This window comes from Cyanistes caeruleus, chromosome 20 (assembly GCF_971803275.1).
Source record: "Cyanistes caeruleus chromosome 20, bCyaCae1.hap1.1, whole genome shotgun sequence".
Lineage (NCBI taxonomy): Eukaryota > Metazoa > Chordata > Aves > Passeriformes > Paridae > Cyanistes > Cyanistes caeruleus.
Window position 1 is genome coordinate 1,080,563 of NC_141720.1, and position 18,121 is coordinate 1,098,683.

Here is an 18,121-nt window from a genome sequence, read left to right on the forward strand (position 1 = left end):
CAGCCCGTGTCTCCGGGAATTGCCGGGGGGGAAGCGAGGCGCTGGGAGGATGGCGAGGAGAAGCTGATCCCGGTTTTCTCCCGTGAGCAGCTGCCGGATTCAGGGCAGGGCTCCCTCACCGGGAGGGCGCTGGAGCCGCAGCCCTTTCCTTTGGGAAGGGGCTCGCACAGGCGAGCGGAGCCCGGCCCGGGGAAGAGGCGGCTCGGCGGGGGCAGCTCCGCCCCGGGCCCGCCCTGACCGGGAAGCAGACGGGCGGCGGCGCCGCCTCCCCGGAGCCTCCTGGGAGCCGCCCCGGCGGCGCAGCAGGGCCCGGCCCGCGATGGCCGCGCCGTGCAGGACGCGCACGCTGCAGGTGGTGGACACGGAGTTCAGCGCGGACGCGGTGGAGTGGTGCCCGGTGGAGGGCTGGCACAGCATCCTGGCCTGCGGCACCTACCACCTGCGCCCGCCCGACCAGGTGAGCCCGGCCCCGCTCCGGAGCGAGTCCACGTCCCCATCCCCGCCCGGCCGGCACCGTTCCGGGATGAACTCTCATCCCTGTCTCTGTGAGCCACATCCTCGGTCCTGCTGGGCTGGGGTGGCTCAAGTGGGGACAGAGGCTCCTCCGTGAGCGTGGCCGGCCCCGAAAAGGCTGGGACTGGACAAGCGGGAGCTTCCGCCTGCTCCTCGCTCCCTTCGGGATCTCGGGAGCGGAGGCAGAAGCGCGGCTGAGCTTGCCCTTTTCTTTCCCGTGTTTGCCACAGAGCGATTCCCGAGGGAGCAATGGGGCCTGTGACCGGACGGGGCGGCTCTACCTGTACCACTACAACGAGGAGCAGCCGTACATCCCTCTGACCGAGATCCAGCGCATCGACACGGCTGCCATCCTGGACATCAAATGGTAAGGCTGGCCCGGCCAGGCTCGGTGCCACAGCAGCACACTCTCATCCTCCAGGGATCCTTTTTTGGCATGGCAGCAACAGCAATAGTTACTAATGGAACAGTTCCTGACTTCTTGGAGGGAAATACTTTCCAGTTTGTTCCAATGAGCAAAGACTGCCTTTTTTGTGTTTTATGCTTTTTGCTCACTTGGCTGGTCATGACTTTGTACCTCATTTATTTATATAATAACATATAGTAGATCTCCCCCGTACAGAATCCACGTAGCTGTGTGGGAACTTGAGGAGCCTGAGATTTTCTTAATGTGAGATTGTTTTAATCACATACCTTCTTGTGCATGTTGGAATGGAAGTGATGGCTTTGCTCTCTTCCTAAAATACAAGAAAGATGGACATTGGAGACTTGTTTAATTTGATCTTTTAGGTGCCACATTCCTGTTGCAGAACATCCCATGGTTGGCATCGCAAACTCCATAGGTGCTGTGGAATTTTGCCACCTGACTGGAAGTGAGGTGGGTGGATGGCAATGCCTGCTGCTGAAGCTGGTTTTAACCCAAGTTTGATACATCTCCACATTTACTAGTTGAGTGCATAGGCTCGCAGGAAAGCTGGGTGGTTTCCATGGCTTCCTCAGTGTGCTTAGCTTTTTTAATGCTTTTGTCTTCATTGTCATAAATTCAGTGAACTTGTTCATGGCACCAGAGAGTTGGGTTGGGCTCTACCCACCTGCAAAGTCGGGAGGAGAGCCAAGAGGAGGGCAGAAGCAAACCCTGGAAACAAGCACAGCCTAACTGGGAAACAGCAGAAGGTGCAAACTGGGTAGGAGCAGGAGGATTTTTGGAGTGGTTTCTTTCGGTGGTGAGAGAAGAGAGTGATCAGAGTGATCACAGAGCAAAGAAAGCAGAGGCCAGTCTGTAAGGGAATTCAGCAGTCAGGTCATCACTTCTGCTGCAGTTCATCACTCCCTGAGAAGAAGCAGAGTTTAAGGGAGTTTTGGTGGGAGATGAGCAGCAGAAGGGTGTGATCCTGTGTGTGCAGGTTTGCCCCTCAGCCAGCACTGGGCGATTGTACAGTGCTGTGGGACCCTCATTTCCTCATCAGTCTCTGGAAAACCCGCTGTGGGAAGCAGTGCACCTGCTGCTATGTGCCTGCTGTCCTCCCAGTCTTAATCCATTCCTTTTGTTTCCAGTAGAAGAACAGCTGCATGTTGGAGCCACGCTTCAGAGTGGATCTCGGGGCACAGCGACTGGCCCTGTCCTTGGACTGGTCCACTGGGCGAGAGCAATGGTGAGGATGGGAGATGGAGGCTGGGGCTGGAGGCCAGGGTGTGTGGGACAACTTTCAAAAGTCATTGCTTAATGCTGTAGGGCAAATTTACTAATTAAAGCTGTTTCTGTGTGTCCTGTTTAATGAGTAAGTAGAATTGCCAGTTAGACTTTCTTCTTACATTCCTGCTTTTTGTCTGTGTCCTTCGTGATAAATGATGTCATGATGAAACACCCCTTTAAAACTGTCATTGTTGTCACTTCAGAGACCAGTAACTTCTCCTTGTGTACATTGTTCACATCTCTGCAGGAAGGGGTGGCCCTGTATCTCTTATGTGGGAATTTGGGAGATTCAGTGTGGTTGAATCATTTGATAGAGAACTGGAAAGAAGCCCCAGGCCACCAAAGCAGTGCCTGCAGTTGCAGGTAACCAAACAGAAGGGACCTAGTTCATGTCAGGGAATGCCAGAAAATCTGTGCACTGGCAATTGCAAAACATTTGCCAGTGCTCCAAGGTCATTGTGTCTAGAAACTGTAACTGTACTGTGGCACAGGAAGAGAGCAGGAAAGGTCAGGATCAGCCAGTGCTTTGGGTTTCAGTGATAGCAAGGAAATAAAACATCTCTTTGTACTCCAGAAGAGGGAAGAGGTTCTGAAAGGGCATTGTCAGTCTGACTTGGAGAAAAAAAAAAAACAAACCCTCTTCACATGGAATTTGTTTCGTGATGTAATGTGAAACATGTCAGAAGTCAAGTTTTGCATTCTGAGAAAGACAATGCCATAGTGGTTCTTTCCCTGGCATGGGTGTGAGTGGTTGTTCCCTGTGATAGCAGGGAGTGGTGGTCACTGGGGCAGGTGATTTTAAGATGAAGCTGGAAAGAATTGTAGGAATGTGTCATTCCTGCCACTAGGAGACTGCCAGTCTCTGTTAGTGTTTAGTTGAACCAAAATATCTGATTGTCGCAGTAATTCCTAATATTTTTTTGTACCCTGCTGTAGTGGATGTCCTTTAAGAGTGATCAGCAGTGATTCAGAGGGGAAGCTGAATCTTTTCTCCATAGATGAATCTGCTCCTTCTGTGCACGTCCTGAACCAGTGGGAAGCTCACAAATTTGAGGCCTGGATTGCTGCTTTTAATTACTGGGACACTGATATTGTGTATTCAGGTCTGGATGGGATGGGAATCTCCTTGGGGGCTGTTGGGGAGGGGGCCCCTTGTTTAGGGATGTGTTCCTTGGGTTTTTACTTTACAGGGTTGGGTGTGCTGTTTGCATCACCTCTTGAAAGAGCTGGGGCCTCTGGTTAGGGGTGAAAGGCTTCTTTTCTTGATGGTGGAAAGTGTTTGGAGTTAATATGGAGTACCACCATACTGATACCACGTGTGTTTTCTGTGGTGATGGGTATTGGGAGCCTCAATGTCATTTTTGGTGTGGCTGTTAAATTCTGTGAAAGCCCAGGGCTGGAAAGCATCAGCCGTGTGTCACAGACTGCCCTGAGCAGCAGGGACACCCAGGATCAGCCAGCCCAGCTCCCAGCCCTGCCCAGACCCCCCAACATCCCAGCCTGGGCATCCCTGGAGCTCTGGCAGCCTCGGGGCCGTGCCCATTCCCTGGGGAGCCTGGGCAGTGCCAGCAGCCTCTGGGGGAAGAACCTTGCCCTGATCTGCAGCCTGAGCCTGGCCTGGCCCAGCTCCAGCCGTTCCCTGGGTCTGTCCCTGTCCCAGAGCAGAGACTGGAGCTGCCCCTTGGGAGGAGGCTGCAGACCCTCGGCACTGCTTTGCCCCACGCTCAGGGCTGGTGCTGAGGGTCACAGTGTTTTGTCCCTGGGCAGGAGGGGATGACAGCCTGCTCAAGGGCTGGGACACCAGGTGCAGTCCGGAGGCTCCAGTCTTCACCAGCAGGAGGTAAGTGAGACCTGTCCACGCCCAGCCCTCCAGCAGTGGGGTGGGGACACTGCTGCCCTGCCCCTCCCCAAGCCACTGAATTTGGAGATGTGCAGTGACAGCAGATCCTGGTTCTGCTTCCCTTGGGAAATGGAGGCATATATAATTTCTTTCATCAAAACAACTTCAACAACTTTTGTCCCTGGGAAAGCTGTTGGACTGTGCAGATGGAACTCTGCTTGGGTGGGTCACTGGAGTGCAATTTTAGCTAACCACTCTTGAGACACCTTGATGAAATAATGTGGACTCAAAATCCTTGAAATTCAAGGAAGAAGCCCTTCTCAAATTGCTGTCTCTTCCCTCTGCAGACATTCCATGGGTGTGTGCAGCATTCAGTGCAGTCCCCACCGGGAGAATCTCCTGGCCACGGGCAGGTGAGTCCCTTTCAGCTGCTCTTCCCTGGTGTGACCAACCTCCTCTGTTACCTGAACGTGCTGCTGCCTCTTCAGAAATTCCATGTGGTGCAGAGCACGTGGTCTTTCCTACCTTTCTTCTGTGCCCTGACTCAGCTGTGCTGCTTTTCTGCCTGTTTGTGTTGTGTCCCCAGCTATGATGAGCACGTGCTGCTGTGGGACACCAGGAACATGAGGCAGCCGCTGGCTGACACCCACGTGGAAGGTGGGGTGTGGAGGCTGAAGTGGCACCCCACGTGTGATTTCGTGCTCCTGGCAGCCTGCATGCAGAGTGGCTTCAAGATCCTCGACTGCCGTGGGAGCCTGGGTGAGTGCCCAGGGAACAGGGGTGCTCCAGGGCTGCTCTCCTCCACTGCCTCCAGGTTCATGGGGAGCTGGAAGGACTGAGGTGATGTATTAACACCATCTCAGTGTCACTATCTGTGTGTAAATCTCTCATAACTTCTTTACACGAGAGGAAAGCCTTTGTGTTTGGTGTGAGGGCACAACCATTCTGGGTTTGTGTTCGTTGTGATGGTTCAGAAGGGTGCTTCTGACTGTCAGGTGGTGCTTTCCTTTTTAGCAGGAGTCACTGACCTGCTGGAAAATCAGTTATTGCCTCAAGAAGGAAGTGCTTTGCAGCCTGGTTAATCCAGAATAGCATGAAAAAACCCACAACTTGCTTTTTAAGTAATTTCATTTATCTTTTTCTTTTTTTAAAGCGGAAAACACAGAGGAATGTATCATCCTGTCATCCTATGTCCTGCACAATTCCTTGGCCTATGGGGCTGACTGGTCAAGGCTGTGTCCGAGGGATTCCTTGCCTGCAAGCCAGGACCTTGCTGCTGCGTGCCAGCCTTCGGAGGAGCTCGTGGGAGCATCAGGGCAAGGAGACGAGAGGCTGAATTTGCAGGTCCAGAACCTGAAGATAATTTATGAGTCTCCTACAGCTACTTTTGATGTAGTCCTGGAGGAGGAGAGTGAAAGCCCTGCTGTGGCACTCGCAGCAGGGGCAGGGCCAAAGCTGGCTGGGGATCCTGGACTGGTCAAGGGCTCTGGTTTAAAGGGAAGTTTAGATTTGGCTGCCCAAGGGGCAGATCTGGGGTCAGCCAGCAGCTCTGACTCAGGAGCCAAGAGACCCAATGGAATGGGCCTGGACAGAGGCAGTGACTCAGCCAGGTCTCCAGACAGCCCCAAAGAAATGAGCATTGTAGCCACCTGTTCTTTCTATGACAACATCCTCCACGTCTGGAAGTGGGAGATGAGCCTGGTGACCCCCCCAGATGTGCCAAGTCCTAGATCTCCATCTGAAAGAACAGCTGAAAGTTTGCATTGACCAGTCCCGAGGGAAGAGGGAGGAAAACTCCTGAACTGAGAACTACAGCTGAACTTAACACTATAACTTCTGCTGGGCTTCCCCATCTTACTGCTGAGCTTGGGAGTCCCTCAAGGCCAACACTGATGGAATTCCCGGTGTTGTATTTTCAGCACAAAGGGGAGCCTTTGCTTAGAGGCCTGTGGTCATGCCCAGACAGGTTTATTTAGTTTTTCCCTTAATGTACCAGTTCCAAGTGGAACAGCCCTCCTCTCACAGGCTGCTGCTTTGTACCTCAGATCTGAATCCTTTCAAGGCTGGTTTGCATTTCACAATGGATCTGTTAAGCCTGTTCTGTTTCCCTCACAAAACAGACTCGTCTGTGCTGCTGTGCAGACCCAGTAAGTGATCAGAAGGTTTCATGAATGTCTCAGAAAAGCCCCTGAGCAGTGGCTTGGTTGTGTGATGGGTGTGCCTCTGGAGAAGAGCTCAGCCAGGCCAGACACAGTGCAATGTGCTCACAGTGATGTTTAACAGAGAGAAGTTCTTGTTTCAGAAGGAAGTGCAAACTGCCTGAAGTGATGGGAAGTGCTGTGGGATCCTCCTTGTGAGGATCCTGGTGCTTCTCCATCATTTTGCATCGGACTCATCACCTGACTGCAGACTCCATCATTCCCAGCTGAGCACACCCTGGTTTAGACAAATCCTGTAGTGACCCCACCATGTTTTAGTGCCACTCAACCACCCCCATGGCCTCTCAGTATCCAGCTCATGCCTTCTGCTCTCCACAGAGCCACCTTTAGGTCCAAAGTCAAGCTCAGTTTTTAAAAGGTGAACAGCTTTAAGATCAAAACCTCCAAAAAGTTTAAGCGGTGTTTCTTGACATCTTCTTAAGTTTAAAGTAAGAACAGAATACCAAAATCTTAACAGCATTGCCCTACCTACCTCCAGGAATGGCTGCAGGATTTCTCATGGTTGCTCCATTAGCTCTCTTTTTTTTTCACTGTGAACTATCAGCAAAACACCCTTTCTGGAGCATTTTCTCTATTCCTAGAAACAGAAAACCAGCTTAAACTAGATCACAGTAACTTTTAGCTTGCATGGTTTGTCTTTAAGGGTCTAAAAGAATGAGTTGTCTGGAGGGAAAGAAACACCAGCAACAGCGTAACAGTGCTGCAACTAAACCAGGTCCAGCAGATGAGAACTTTGCTGTTTAGAAACCCCCTTCTCAAGGGTGAATGTGTATTTTAGCAAACATTCTGGAGCACTGTTACATGAAGATTCATATTAATAATGAAAACAAGAGCTTTTGCTAAAGAAAAATCATGCTATTTTTGGATGTTTCTAAAATAAAACCAGTATAAATGATTTATCTTTTTGTGGTGGTTTTGAGTTTTAAAAATAAAATGACAGTCCTTATGAGGACCTTCTGCCTTGGCCTGGGATGGCTTGGGCTCCAAGGGGTGAATGTTTTTTGGGAGTCAGAGTGGATAATCCAGTTTCCTGGGAAAACCGAGGGCAGCGAAGCTGGAGCGGTGTCTCCGACTGGGACCAGCCTGGCCTAAAGCCAGACGTTTTCAGTCTTAATTTGAAAGCTTAAAAATTAAACTTTGCAGCACTTTTTATTTAGAAAAGTCACGGACCCCTCACTACCCCCAGAGATGGCTGTGCTCACCAGGCACAACTATCTCCCAGAAGAACTGCCAGTCATGGGTGGGAAACCAAACCGCAGATTTCCTCCAGGATTTAAATCAGATATTACAGAGGAACAAGGTAGAAGGATTTACTTTAATGTTCAGTGGCAGAGCCTGTCCAGTGTTGGCCGGCGGTACCACTGCCCGCTCCCTACCGCACGTAGTTCTTGGGGAAGAGCTGGAAGAGCTTCCCGTCCTGTGTGGGCTCGAAGCCGTACTTCTCCAGGTTGTTGGGGTCGAATTTGCCGTCCTTCACGTCCTTCTCGATTCGCGGAGCCACCAGCTCATCGAAGAGCTGCTTGGCCGTCATGGGCGGCTCGCTGCCCTCGGGGGCGCGGTACGACACGTAGGGCCGCAGCTTGAAACCCGTCAGGTCGGGCACGACGAACTCGGGCACCATCTCCTTGACGAGGAGGAACTTCTTGTTGCGAGTGAGCACGCCCAGCTTCTTGGCCCCGCGGCCCTTGTTGTAGCTCCGGGGGCCGCGCTTGCTGGTGAACGGCGACATGCGGTCGGCGCCGCGCACCAGCCCGCGGACTAGCTGGGTCAGCAGCCCCATGTCGGGCACCGAGAGCCGGGCCCTGCAGGCACCGGGGGCGCAGCGAGCCGGGCCGGTCCGGTCCGGTCCTTGAGGGCAGCCGGGAGCTCAGAGATCGGTCGGTCCCCGCACGCACCAAGGAATTAGCGAAGCCGGAGCGAGTCCCAGAGAGAACCGGGGAGGCTCAGCCGAGGCGGAGCCGGTCCCTGCGAGCACCGAGAACTCCCCGAACCGCACCGGGACCGGTTTCCCCTCACGACCCAGAACAGCCCGACGGCGCTCTCAACACCGCACACCCCAACACCGCCCGCTCCCATTGGCCGGGCCCCGCCAGCCAATCCGCAGGGCCGATACTGGCCCGTGCTGCCCGCGCGCCGAGCGGCTCCGGGGGGCTTTCCCCGCCAATCAGCGGCGTGGGCGGGGCCTGGCGCGACCGCGCCCCCTGGCGGAGGCGGGCGGGGTCTGCGCTCTGCGCCCTTCGCCCCCGGCGCGGGGCCCCGAGAGCGCCCGGGCGGGACAAGGGCCGGCACCGGTACCGACACTGACACCGGCACAGGGATGGAGACAGCCACGGCCGCAGGTGAGAGGGTGTCCGGAATCGCTGCAGCGCGGCGGTGGGACCCGGGCCTGGCGGACCTGTGGAACCGCGCGGTGCCCCCGGCCGGTGCCGGTGCCCCAGGCCCGGCGGGACGAGCTTGTCTTGTTCGAGCCCGTGTCCCGAGCTGTGGCCTGGCGAAAGCCGGGCAGAGCACCCGGGGCTGGCCGGGAGGGTGAGCCGTGTCCAGCCGGGGTAGCAGGAGGGGGAGCGGGGCTGCCCTGGCCGCAGCCCGGTGCCCGCTCCCTGCCCGGGCAGTGTCGCTGCTGGCCCCGGGCACTGCCCGGCCCGCGTTCCGGTGCTGGTGCTCCGTAGGGAGCAGGGATGGGTCTGGCTGTCCCGCCGGGCTGGAGGCTCCCGGGGAGCTCCTGTTTAAATTCCCGTGGCTGTGGAGAAGTTTGTTCGGGAGAAGTCCCGTCCCCCAGCGCTGGCCTTTGTTGCTCAGCACAGAGACGAAGGGACGATAAAGTTAAAAAATTGTTTTTCCCCTTGTGTTGTTCGGGAGTTTGGGCCAGAACTGGGGTAATCTCTGAACTCAGCCTTATGTCTTTGTGTTTATCTTTGCTCCTGCCGCACCTCCAGACATGGATGAAGGAGACAACAGCACCAGCCTTGAGGTACGATATGCTTTATTCTTATTTTTGGACTTATTTATTTCCCTTTGAGGGTTTCCAGAAACTGAAAGCAGCTGTGCCTAATTTGATAACACAGGAGCAATGCCTTCAGATGCTTTTACTCTGAAAGAGACTTTCCTGCTGGGAGTTTTATCCTTTCAGGCTTTTAAGGATTAGTCCCATTTTATTGTGTGTGTGTGTTTTTTATTTCTTACAAATCATGCATGCTCTGCTTCATATTCTAAGCTGTTTCAATAATGCTATGATTTAAATACTTTCATTGTTAGCCTAAATAAGGAGGAGTCGTAGAATTCTGGCAGATTGCTCTTCTTGCATTTGTTTTTGATCATAAATTTGAACCTTAGACCAACAAGGCTTTCCCTAGTCAAAACGTTTCCCTAGAAATGAGGGTAGTAATAAATCAAAAAACAAACCCCATGAGAGGAAATAGTCCTCAGAACTAAAAAACACGCACAATGTACTTGTACACAGTTAACAATGTTTTGTGAAAATCCAGGTTCCGTAGTCAATACAAGACACAGATGCCCCTGAGCTATGAGGAAGCCTTGTGTTTTGGCCTAATCCCAATTTTAAGTCCTTGTTTTCAGGGCTGATAAGGCTTTCCCACCCCTGCCTGGACAGGGAATGTGTCAGTGTTTGCCTTGGACTGCAGCGAGGAGCTGTTGGACTCTCAGCAGTGCTGGGTGCCTGTACTCTGGATGGGTGTGAGCTGCAGTTGTGAGGCTGCATATTTGTGCTGATTGCTGTTAAGTCTCCAGTTCTTTAAGAAACTTCAGCATCAGGAAGCAGAGAAATGCTCTTTATCCACGCTCTGGGCAGGAGGCTGCTCCATTTTCAGCTGCAGTGAGGGGCCCTGCAGGGTGGTCCCACAGATGTTGTGGGTCTGAGAGGGTTCTTTGGGGCTGGGTGAGGTGAAGTTCTTGGGTTGGGTGCTGAGCACAGCCCTCCTCAGCTCAGAGAGGAGCTGCCCTGGTGGCTTGGCTGTGACCTCATTCCTGTCCCAGGAGCTGTCACAGCAATCACTGACATGTCTCAGGTGTCTGCACAGCTCAGCCTGGCTGCTTTGCTTCCTCTGCTTGTCCACAAGGATTGTCCAGGCTGGGAAAGATCCCCCTGAGTCTGAGCAGGGGAATATCATGTTGTCATTGGTGAAAACATGGCAAGAACCTCTCAGTGTTTCTTGGAGTTCTGAATTCTTCTTTCCCTTGTTGCTTTTCTGCACTGGGGCCCCAGCCTGGGCATGTTTGTGTTTTGTTCTTTTCCCCATGGATTTGTTTCTCCTCTTGCAGCAGCAATGTGTCAGTTGGCAATTACTATTTTTGGTGTTATTTGAGCTCATACAGGTCAGGGGAGCAGCAGAACTGTCCATGTCCCAGTGTCCCTGACGCTGTCAAGGGGAAATAAATACATTAAGTGACCACAAGAGACTTCTGCAGGAGCTCTGTGTCACCAGGTGTTGTACCTGTTGCTGACACATCTTCAGCTTTTTATTTTTTCAGAGTCTTGTGACTTTTCACTACAATCCCATGAGTAATAGTCTGATAACAATAGTGACAGAGTTAGTTTGACTCATGTTGGGAAGATAAACATTAAAGTGCTAAAGTGACCTGAGGAGGCAAAGTGAGCAGAATGGTCTGTGTGAGGTGACTGGTCTGGCAGGAGTTTCTTTTGTGCTGTAAAACTGGAATAAATTCCATTAGAGGGACCAGTTTGGTGACTTGGTGTACACTTCATTTTCCTCTTGCTGGCAAAGCTTCTTGCATATGAGATGTTTGAATTAAAAATTAAAAATTATATTATAAATTTTAATAATTTGAATTAAATTTAAAAGTATTTATGAATGTGTTTGACTTTTAGACATCTCACTGAACTGAGTGTTCTTCAGCCCTTCAAAAAGTATGTAGTAACTTCTGAAGCTGAAAATTATTGACTTCTTTCTCTCTAAATTCCCCTCCCAGCTGACTGGAATTGCAATTGGAGCTGCAGTTGCACTGTTGCTTGTAGCAGTTGTTGTGTTTGTCGTTTACAGAAGAGTGAGACAGTCTAGTAAGTACCTGATGACCATGTAAGTTTCAAAACCAGTTTTTCCATTGATCTTCAGTCTTCTTGTAACTTTCTGTTGTAGCTGTTTGCTGTAGAGGTGTGGTTCTTGCAGGACAGCTTTAAAGAATGAAGAACTTGTGTTGGTTCACTTCCCCAGGTCTGAGCCCAGAGCTGTCACATGCAGGACCTGGAGGTTTGATTTCTTTGGTCTATGAGCTGTGTCAGCTCATGTGATCAGTTGTGAATTATGCAGATTATTTCAACCCTACTGTGATTTCACTGTCAGAGGAAGGAGAAATGATTGAATTAGAGGTTTCCTTCAGGAGATTTAGCTACCCAGTCCTTCTGTCTGTTTGGAGAGCTCTTTATTTCCTCTGGGGCTGAGATAGAGCCCCAAGGCAGCCCTGCCTTGGTCTGGCATGGCCAGAGCTGGGGAATGAGGGATCCCAGGGTGGTTTAAATCCCACACACTGCCCACAGGAGCTCTTCTGGAGGCAGCAAAGTCCCCAAGCTGTGCTCAGGTGTTCTCCCAGCTGCTGAAGGTGGTTTCTGATGTGATGCTTCTGTTTCAGAACAACTTCAGCCACATGTGCCTCAGTACAGGTTTCGCAAGAGGGACAAAGTGATGTTCTACGGGAGGAAGATCATGAGGAAGGTGAGGGCATCTGGTAAAATCCAGTTTGGGAGGTGTAAAATTTGCAATACTTGTTGAGCCAGGTCCTATAGAATCTCCCTGGGATTTTGTGGATGTTTCAGAACTCCTGTGATACTGACTGCATTGCTGCTGGAGCAGCAGTAGCTTCTCTTTCTGGCCAAACCTTTCCTCTTTGAAAAATATTTGTAGGAAACGAGGGTAGTAATAAATCAATGAGTATCTAACTCCTGTAGGGAGTTGATGATTGTTTAAATATCCCAGAATCCTGGTTTGGATTGGAAAGAACCTTAAAGCTCATCCAGTGCCACCTCTGCCATGGGCAGGGACAGCTCCCACTATCCCAGGGTGATCCAAGCCCTGTCCAGCCTGGCCTTGGGCACTGCCAGGGATCCTGGGGCAGCCCCAGCTGCTCTGGGCACCCTGTGCCAGGCACTGCCCACCCTGCCATGGTCCTGGCTGTTCCCTGTGCTGCCAAGTCCAGGTGTGCACTCACTGCAAAGCAACACCTGTAGAAAAAGAAGGGACAGGGAAGTAACCATCTTTAGTCACCCTGTGTTGAGGAACACTTCCTCCTGTGAACTGCCCCAGCCTCTGCCTCCCACACTTCATTGAGGTGAATTCAAACACTTTGAATTAATTAGACACTGGTGGGTTTGATGTTCTGTTCTGGAGCTCTGTTTCATTGTGGAGGAGGTGGTTACTCCCTGAATCTCGCATAGCAGGTCAGCCATGAAAATGAACTTGGCCAAAGAAGCCCTCAATGAAAGGAAATTTTGTGTGTTCAACTTCATAATTTTAATACTGTTCATGATTTTCATGTTCAACTTCATAATTTGAATAATTTTTAACCAAGCAGTTTATATGTAATTCACATAAAGAAAGAATGTTTAGGATTCCACATGGGAAATAATTTCAGGTAGCTTTTAGTTTGAGTTTTTGACCTTACTTTTTGCTTTTCTTCCCAAGTAAAGCAGAGAACATTTCATCCAAACTGCTGTGGGTTGCACTTCATGGGTTTTTGATAACATATCAAGATTTTACTTTAAAAAAAAATCCCCCAAAACTAATTAGAAATTCCTTTTGTGACAGAAACTTCTTACAGAAATTCAACTCTTTGGGTAACAAGTGAAGAACTGGTTTGAAATTAACCTAATGAGGGGTTTTCTTGGTGTAGCAATTAGGGTGTTTCTCCAGAGGGTGGCACTTGGGAACTTGGAAATGCAAGGAAAAGCCTTGGTTTGTCACCATCCCAGCTAGATAGAATCCTGGAGTATCCTCAGTGGGAAGGGACCCACCAGGATCATCCAGCCCAGCCCCAGACACACCAAGAAGCCCACCCTGGGCATCCCTGGAGCTTTGGCAGCCTCTTACCATCCATTAGCAGTGTAGTAGTTGATTGGTAAAATCAAAATATTCTCTGCTTGCTTTAGAGAAAGGAAGTGATCCTGAAGCAGATAATCCAATCCTCCAAGGTCTTACATGAGCTCTTCACTGTGCTCACACTCTAATGGCTGGTAAATGTGCTGGTGCCTCAGCAGGGCTGGAATTAACGGGCTGGTTTTGGGGGTTTTGTGACTTTTTGTGTCTGTTATTTCCTCCTAGGTTACAACTCTTCCCAACTCTCTGGTTGGGAACACCGTCCCTCGCCAAAGGATGCGGAAACGGGCAAAGGTTTTATCTCTGGCTAAAAGGTACCTGGGGCTTGCTTTGGGGGCTGCTTTGGGGTTTTTGTTTGTGCTGTGCAACTTACCCTTTACAGAGCCCTTTTCTGTAGCTGTTGGTTTTTCCCAGTCCTGTCAGCTGTGCATCAGCAGGAGGTTTGCTGCACTGGGGTGGTTTTGGTGAAGAAGGGCAGGAGGGTGGAATGTTTTAGCTAACTAATAATGTGTAACTTGGGATGGTGAATTTTACTACTTACTTTATTCTTGTTTAACTTTTCCTATTAGTACAAATGAGGGAACATGCTGAATTTATGTTTTCCTTTGTAGGATTCTGCGTATTAAGAAGGAATGTCCAACTCTGCAGAGGAAAGAACCTCCTCCTTCTTTACTAGAGGCAGATCTGACTGAATTTGATGTCAAGAATTCCCACTTGCCATCAGAAGTCCTGTACATGCTTAAAAATGTCAGGTAATGTTAAATGGAAAGAGAAATTTAGAGTTTGGTTTTGAGGGATGCTTAAGTGATGTAACTATTTGACAGTTTTACAATTGCATAGTCAGAATCCTGAGGGAGTTGACTGAAATTCATCTGAGCATAAGGACAGAATAAATGACTTTGAATTTTCTAGAAACTTTAAGAAAATAGCTGAGTTTTTTTAAAAAATTAAACAAAAGAGATGGGGGAAAAAGGAAGTGGGTTATTTGCCTCATTTTGGGAACAGTGCTAATAAAGGTGTTCTAACATGAACAAATTTAGTACATCTTAAAACTTCAGTTTAGGTTATATCAGACAATTTTTTTTTTGTACAGAAAAGCATCATAATTGGTAAATGTTAATTGGATACCATATTGACAGCTCCCTGAGCTGCAGAATCTTTTACTCCTCTGCCTGAAAAGGTTGCAAATAAATCAAAGTCAACTTAATCCCCACAGCTCTTTGGCAGACTAAGAAGGTTTTTGTGCCCCTTCAGCAAAGGGTTAAATTTGCTGACACAGAAAAGAGATCTTCCAATCTGTAATTTTGGTTTTGCTTGTGGATGTTCATTTTTCCTCCCAGCTGTGATATAATGTAGTTCTGAAGGTCGTACATTCTCAAATAAAAATGCTGTGTCAGTCATCTGAACTTGCTACTGTGGAATTACGATCTCCTATGAGTGATTGATGCTGCAGTAGGATTTGATGGATTAGTCCTGATAAATGTGAGCTGTTGGAGCTCTGTGCAGAGTGATCAGGTGTGAAACCCATATTTCTCTCTGCCTGGCAGTGACTGACTGGAGTCCAGGTGCATGCTACCTGCAGGAGATGGAATATTCCAAATTTGCAAGTCCATGCAGATGACTTTTCCCTCTTTTCAGTATTTCTCCTGTGTCCTGCTTCCATGGACAGGGCAGCTGCACTCACAGGGGAAGTAACTGGGGTTATTTTCTCACAGAGTCTGTGTATCTGGCAGGTTTTTATTTTTATTCTCCTCCTCAGGTCATGCTGGTGTTTGCTGGAGGAAGTTTGGCTGTACTTCCTTCTGAGCCTGCATTCCTTGGAGGGCTCCTCCAAAGGAACCCCAGCATTTACACTTTCTGTGTTTCATGCTGCTCTTGCGCCTTATTTTGGGGAGCTCTTTGAGGCTCCTTCCCTGCAGCTGCTCCTCTGCTCTTTGTGCCTGGGGCTTTGCTAATTCAGGAAGGATTTTGCAAGGACTGGATTTCAGTTTTTCCCTTTGCATTTTCTTTGCTGCAGGGTCCTTGGGCACTTTGAGAAGCCCCTGTTCCTGGAGCTGTGCAAGCACATGTTCTTTGTGCAGCTGCACGAGGGCGAGTACATCTTCCGTCCCGGGCAGCTGGACGACAGCATCTACGTGGTGCAGGATGGAAAGCTGGAAGTTTGCATCCAAGAAAGTGTAAGAACCCAGTGCTCTGCACTTCCTGAGAGAAATCTGTTGGCACAGCAAATAGGCTGGCATGAATCATTAAGCATTGATTAAACTTAGACATGAGAATCGCAGTGGTTTAGGAGGGATTAATCCCAGCTCTTCAGGGCTGTGGCATTTGTAGAGATCAAGGTTTGTAGCTCTGGCCCCTCGTGTCTCAGATGAGAGAGCAGAACACAAAGGTGATGAGGCAGCTGGAAATATCCTCACAAAAGAGGTGTGGCAGTTGTTGAAGGAAGACAGGGTGAAAGGTGGGCTTGGAAACATTCACCTTTGGAAAATATTTGGGCACAGAGAGCAGGAGAAACCAAGCTCTCCTCAGAACAGTCCAGCAGGAGCCTGTGGGTTTGTTTGGGAGGTGCAAGAGTCAGATTCGCTTTTGGGTAGACAGGAGAAAAAAGGTGATGGTTTATTTTCCATGTGAGTCTTAAAGTGTTGAGCACCAGTCCTTGTGATTCCTTCTGCCAAGTTAAATTTTTTATTTCTACCTTTTTCCTGGCTGAAGTTTGAGTTTAACTTTTGGATGTGAGCAGTTTTCCCACGGCTGAAAGTTTAGTGGGCTTGTGTTTGGAAATTATATGAAATTTGCTGATTTCTGTGTATTTTTACATTTAGCTTCTCCTGTTTTGTACAACCTCTTAACAGGCTCCCTCAGTAAAGGGAGCTCACTCTGTCTCTGGGTGAGGGAAGCTTTTTGTTTTGTTGGTGTTACCTAGCAAAGACAAGCAGGTCACAACATCCCTGGAAAAAACTGGCTCGTATTTTCTTTTAATTTATCACTTTTAGAACACTGGTTTAAAGCTGTGATTTGAATTAGCACATCTCCATCAGAGCAAAGAAGCACCCAAGCTTTCTGAAATGCTGCAAATGCAGCTGTGAGGCTGCAGTAATGCTGTGTGTGTGCTTGCAGGATGGAACAGAGGTGGTGGTGAAGGAGGTGCTGGCAGGAGACAGCGTGCACAGCCTGCTGAGCATCCTCGATGTCATCACGGTGAGTGCTGGGAGGGGCAGATTCCTGCTGGGTCCCGCAGAGCCCGCCAGGGGAAGCAGGGTTTCAACATTGCTAGGAAAGAATCAGAATGCAAAATGGCTTTTTGGATGAATTTTCCTCCTCCCAGGCCTTTGCCAGGTGTAAGCTGAGCTTTGTGGTGTGCAGGGTGGTTGTGAAATGTGTGTTTGGCTGGCTGCTTCTGATTAGCAGGAGGATTTGAGTGATCCCTTTAAGTCTGGAAAACTGAGATTACAGTTTGATTTGCTCAACTCACAGCCCAGGCAGGAGCAGGACCAGCCTGGGGCCCAGCAGTCCGGGCTTTTACACATTAGATGGGTTGTTTAATGAATTTGTTTTTATTTAGTCTAATGAAAATCAATCTGACAGTTGTTAGTACTGTAATTATACTGTGAAACCAGTTGATGGATTTATTTTGTTTGGTAGCATCTGGTGCTGGTGGCCAGCTGAGGACTGTGCTCCTTGGCAGGGGCCAGGATGAGCTGAATGCTGATCCTGTTCAGTGCAAAATTGGTGGATTTTGTTTCAGTTGGGATTGGACTGATGGTTTTGCTGAAATCTCTTTAGGAATGCCTAAATGGAAGGTGTTGAATTCAACACCTCTGATAATACCCAAGCACTGAAGGGGTTTTCTTGAAGGATTTTGGTAGGATGGGATTTGAGAGGGTGAAGATAAATCTGATCAATAAGTTGTTAATATTTGACCTTGTAACATGTTTCTGCCATGCTTGGCTGTCTCTGTTCATCAAAAGGTGCCTTTGCTCTGTGTGTGAGTAGTTAAAGGATTCTCTGAAGTGTTTTTTGTCACTTCCAAAAGCAGTCACACACCTCTACATCCACATTATCTGTAAATCTATATTATGTATTTCTGTATTTCCCATAAAACCTATTGACAGTGATAACATTTTTAAGCCTGGTCACAGTTTTTTTCTGTAGAAAGGGAATAATTTGGACTGTACAAGTCTAGTTCTTGCTGTCAAATTAATAATATCTTTGTAAATCCATTTTAGTACCTTTGCCCTTGTTACTTCCACCACTAAATTTTCTCCATGACAATATTCTAAAGAGCAGGGCCTTCAAGAACATGAATACCAGTCATGTTCTTTCTTGTTCAAAAAGAATAGAAGAAAATAAATCCTTGTATACCAGTGCTTTATGGTTTTGTTTTCTAAAAAAATGGTTGCCATTCATTTTTTGTCTCGTTGGGTTTTTTTAATTTTTAATTCTCATTCTGTCTTTTTTTTCCTCTTTCTCATTAGTTATACCACTGGTAAGTAAAAAATAAAAATGATTGAAAGTGTGCTGAACAGAGTTAGCAGTCTGCAGAAGAAGCTGTAATGAAAAATCCTTGAAATATTTTTTGCTAAACTTGTTCTCATTTATTTTTACAACTCTTTTGTTCCTCACTTCCCAGCTTTATGAACTGCTTGTTTCATTGCTGTTTTTCCTCTTCCTTATGTTCCTTGCAGACTTTAGGCAGAGGAGTAGCATGAAAATAGGCAAGGAGAGAGGAAGTAGCTCTGGATCAAAATAGAGGAGACCCCTCAGTGTCATCCCAAATCAGTGAGTGAGTCTT

At 48.9% G+C, this 18,121-nt stretch overlaps 3 protein-coding genes across 8 annotated transcripts in view; 2 read left to right on the forward strand and 1 right to left on the reverse strand.

The window, feature by feature from the left end:
* The first annotated feature begins 214 nt into the window (after positions 1 to 214).
* Positions 215 to 7,160, forward strand: DPH7 (diphthamide biosynthesis 7). Its single transcript, XM_023938055.2, has 9 exons — positions 215 to 457; positions 744 to 880; positions 1,303 to 1,390; positions 2,071 to 2,165; positions 3,143 to 3,309; positions 3,974 to 4,046; positions 4,394 to 4,459; positions 4,633 to 4,805; positions 5,200 to 7,160. Exons 1-9 carry the CDS (start codon positions 320 to 322, stop codon positions 5,811 to 5,813), a joined length of 1,551 nt encoding a protein of 516 aa, XP_023793823.2. The 5' UTR covers positions 215 to 319; the 3' UTR covers positions 5,814 to 7,160.
* Positions 5,183 to 8,396, reverse strand: MRPL41 (mitochondrial ribosomal protein L41). The gene has a single exon (XM_086858654.1). It carries the CDS (start codon positions 8,043 to 8,045, stop codon positions 7,638 to 7,640), a length of 408 nt encoding a protein of 135 aa, XP_086714780.1. The 5' UTR covers positions 8,046 to 8,396; the 3' UTR covers positions 5,183 to 7,637.
* A 37-nt stretch (positions 8,397 to 8,433) lies between these two features.
* Positions 8,434 to 18,121, forward strand: part of PNPLA7 (patatin like domain 7, lysophospholipase) — a 101,499-nt gene continuing 91,811 nt past the window's right edge. For 2 of the 6 annotated variants that reach the window (XM_086858641.1, XM_086858646.1), the window contains exons 1-8: positions 8,444 to 8,604; positions 9,202 to 9,236; positions 11,213 to 11,300; positions 11,870 to 11,952; positions 13,555 to 13,643; positions 13,941 to 14,081; positions 15,347 to 15,506; positions 16,447 to 16,527. In XM_086858641.1, coding sequence (XP_086714767.1) covers positions 8,583 to 8,604; positions 9,202 to 9,236; positions 11,213 to 11,300; positions 11,870 to 11,952; positions 13,555 to 13,643; positions 13,941 to 14,081; positions 15,347 to 15,506; positions 16,447 to 16,527 — 699 coding nt within the window. In that variant the 5' untranslated portion in view covers positions 8,444 to 8,582. Of the gene's footprint in view, positions 8,605 to 9,124; positions 9,237 to 11,212; positions 11,301 to 11,869; positions 11,953 to 13,554; positions 13,644 to 13,940; positions 14,082 to 15,346; positions 15,507 to 16,446; positions 16,528 to 18,121 lie in introns of all 6 variants that reach the window. The other 4 variants (XM_086858643.1, XM_086858645.1, XM_086858644.1 and 1 more) reach the window with 4 other exon arrangements.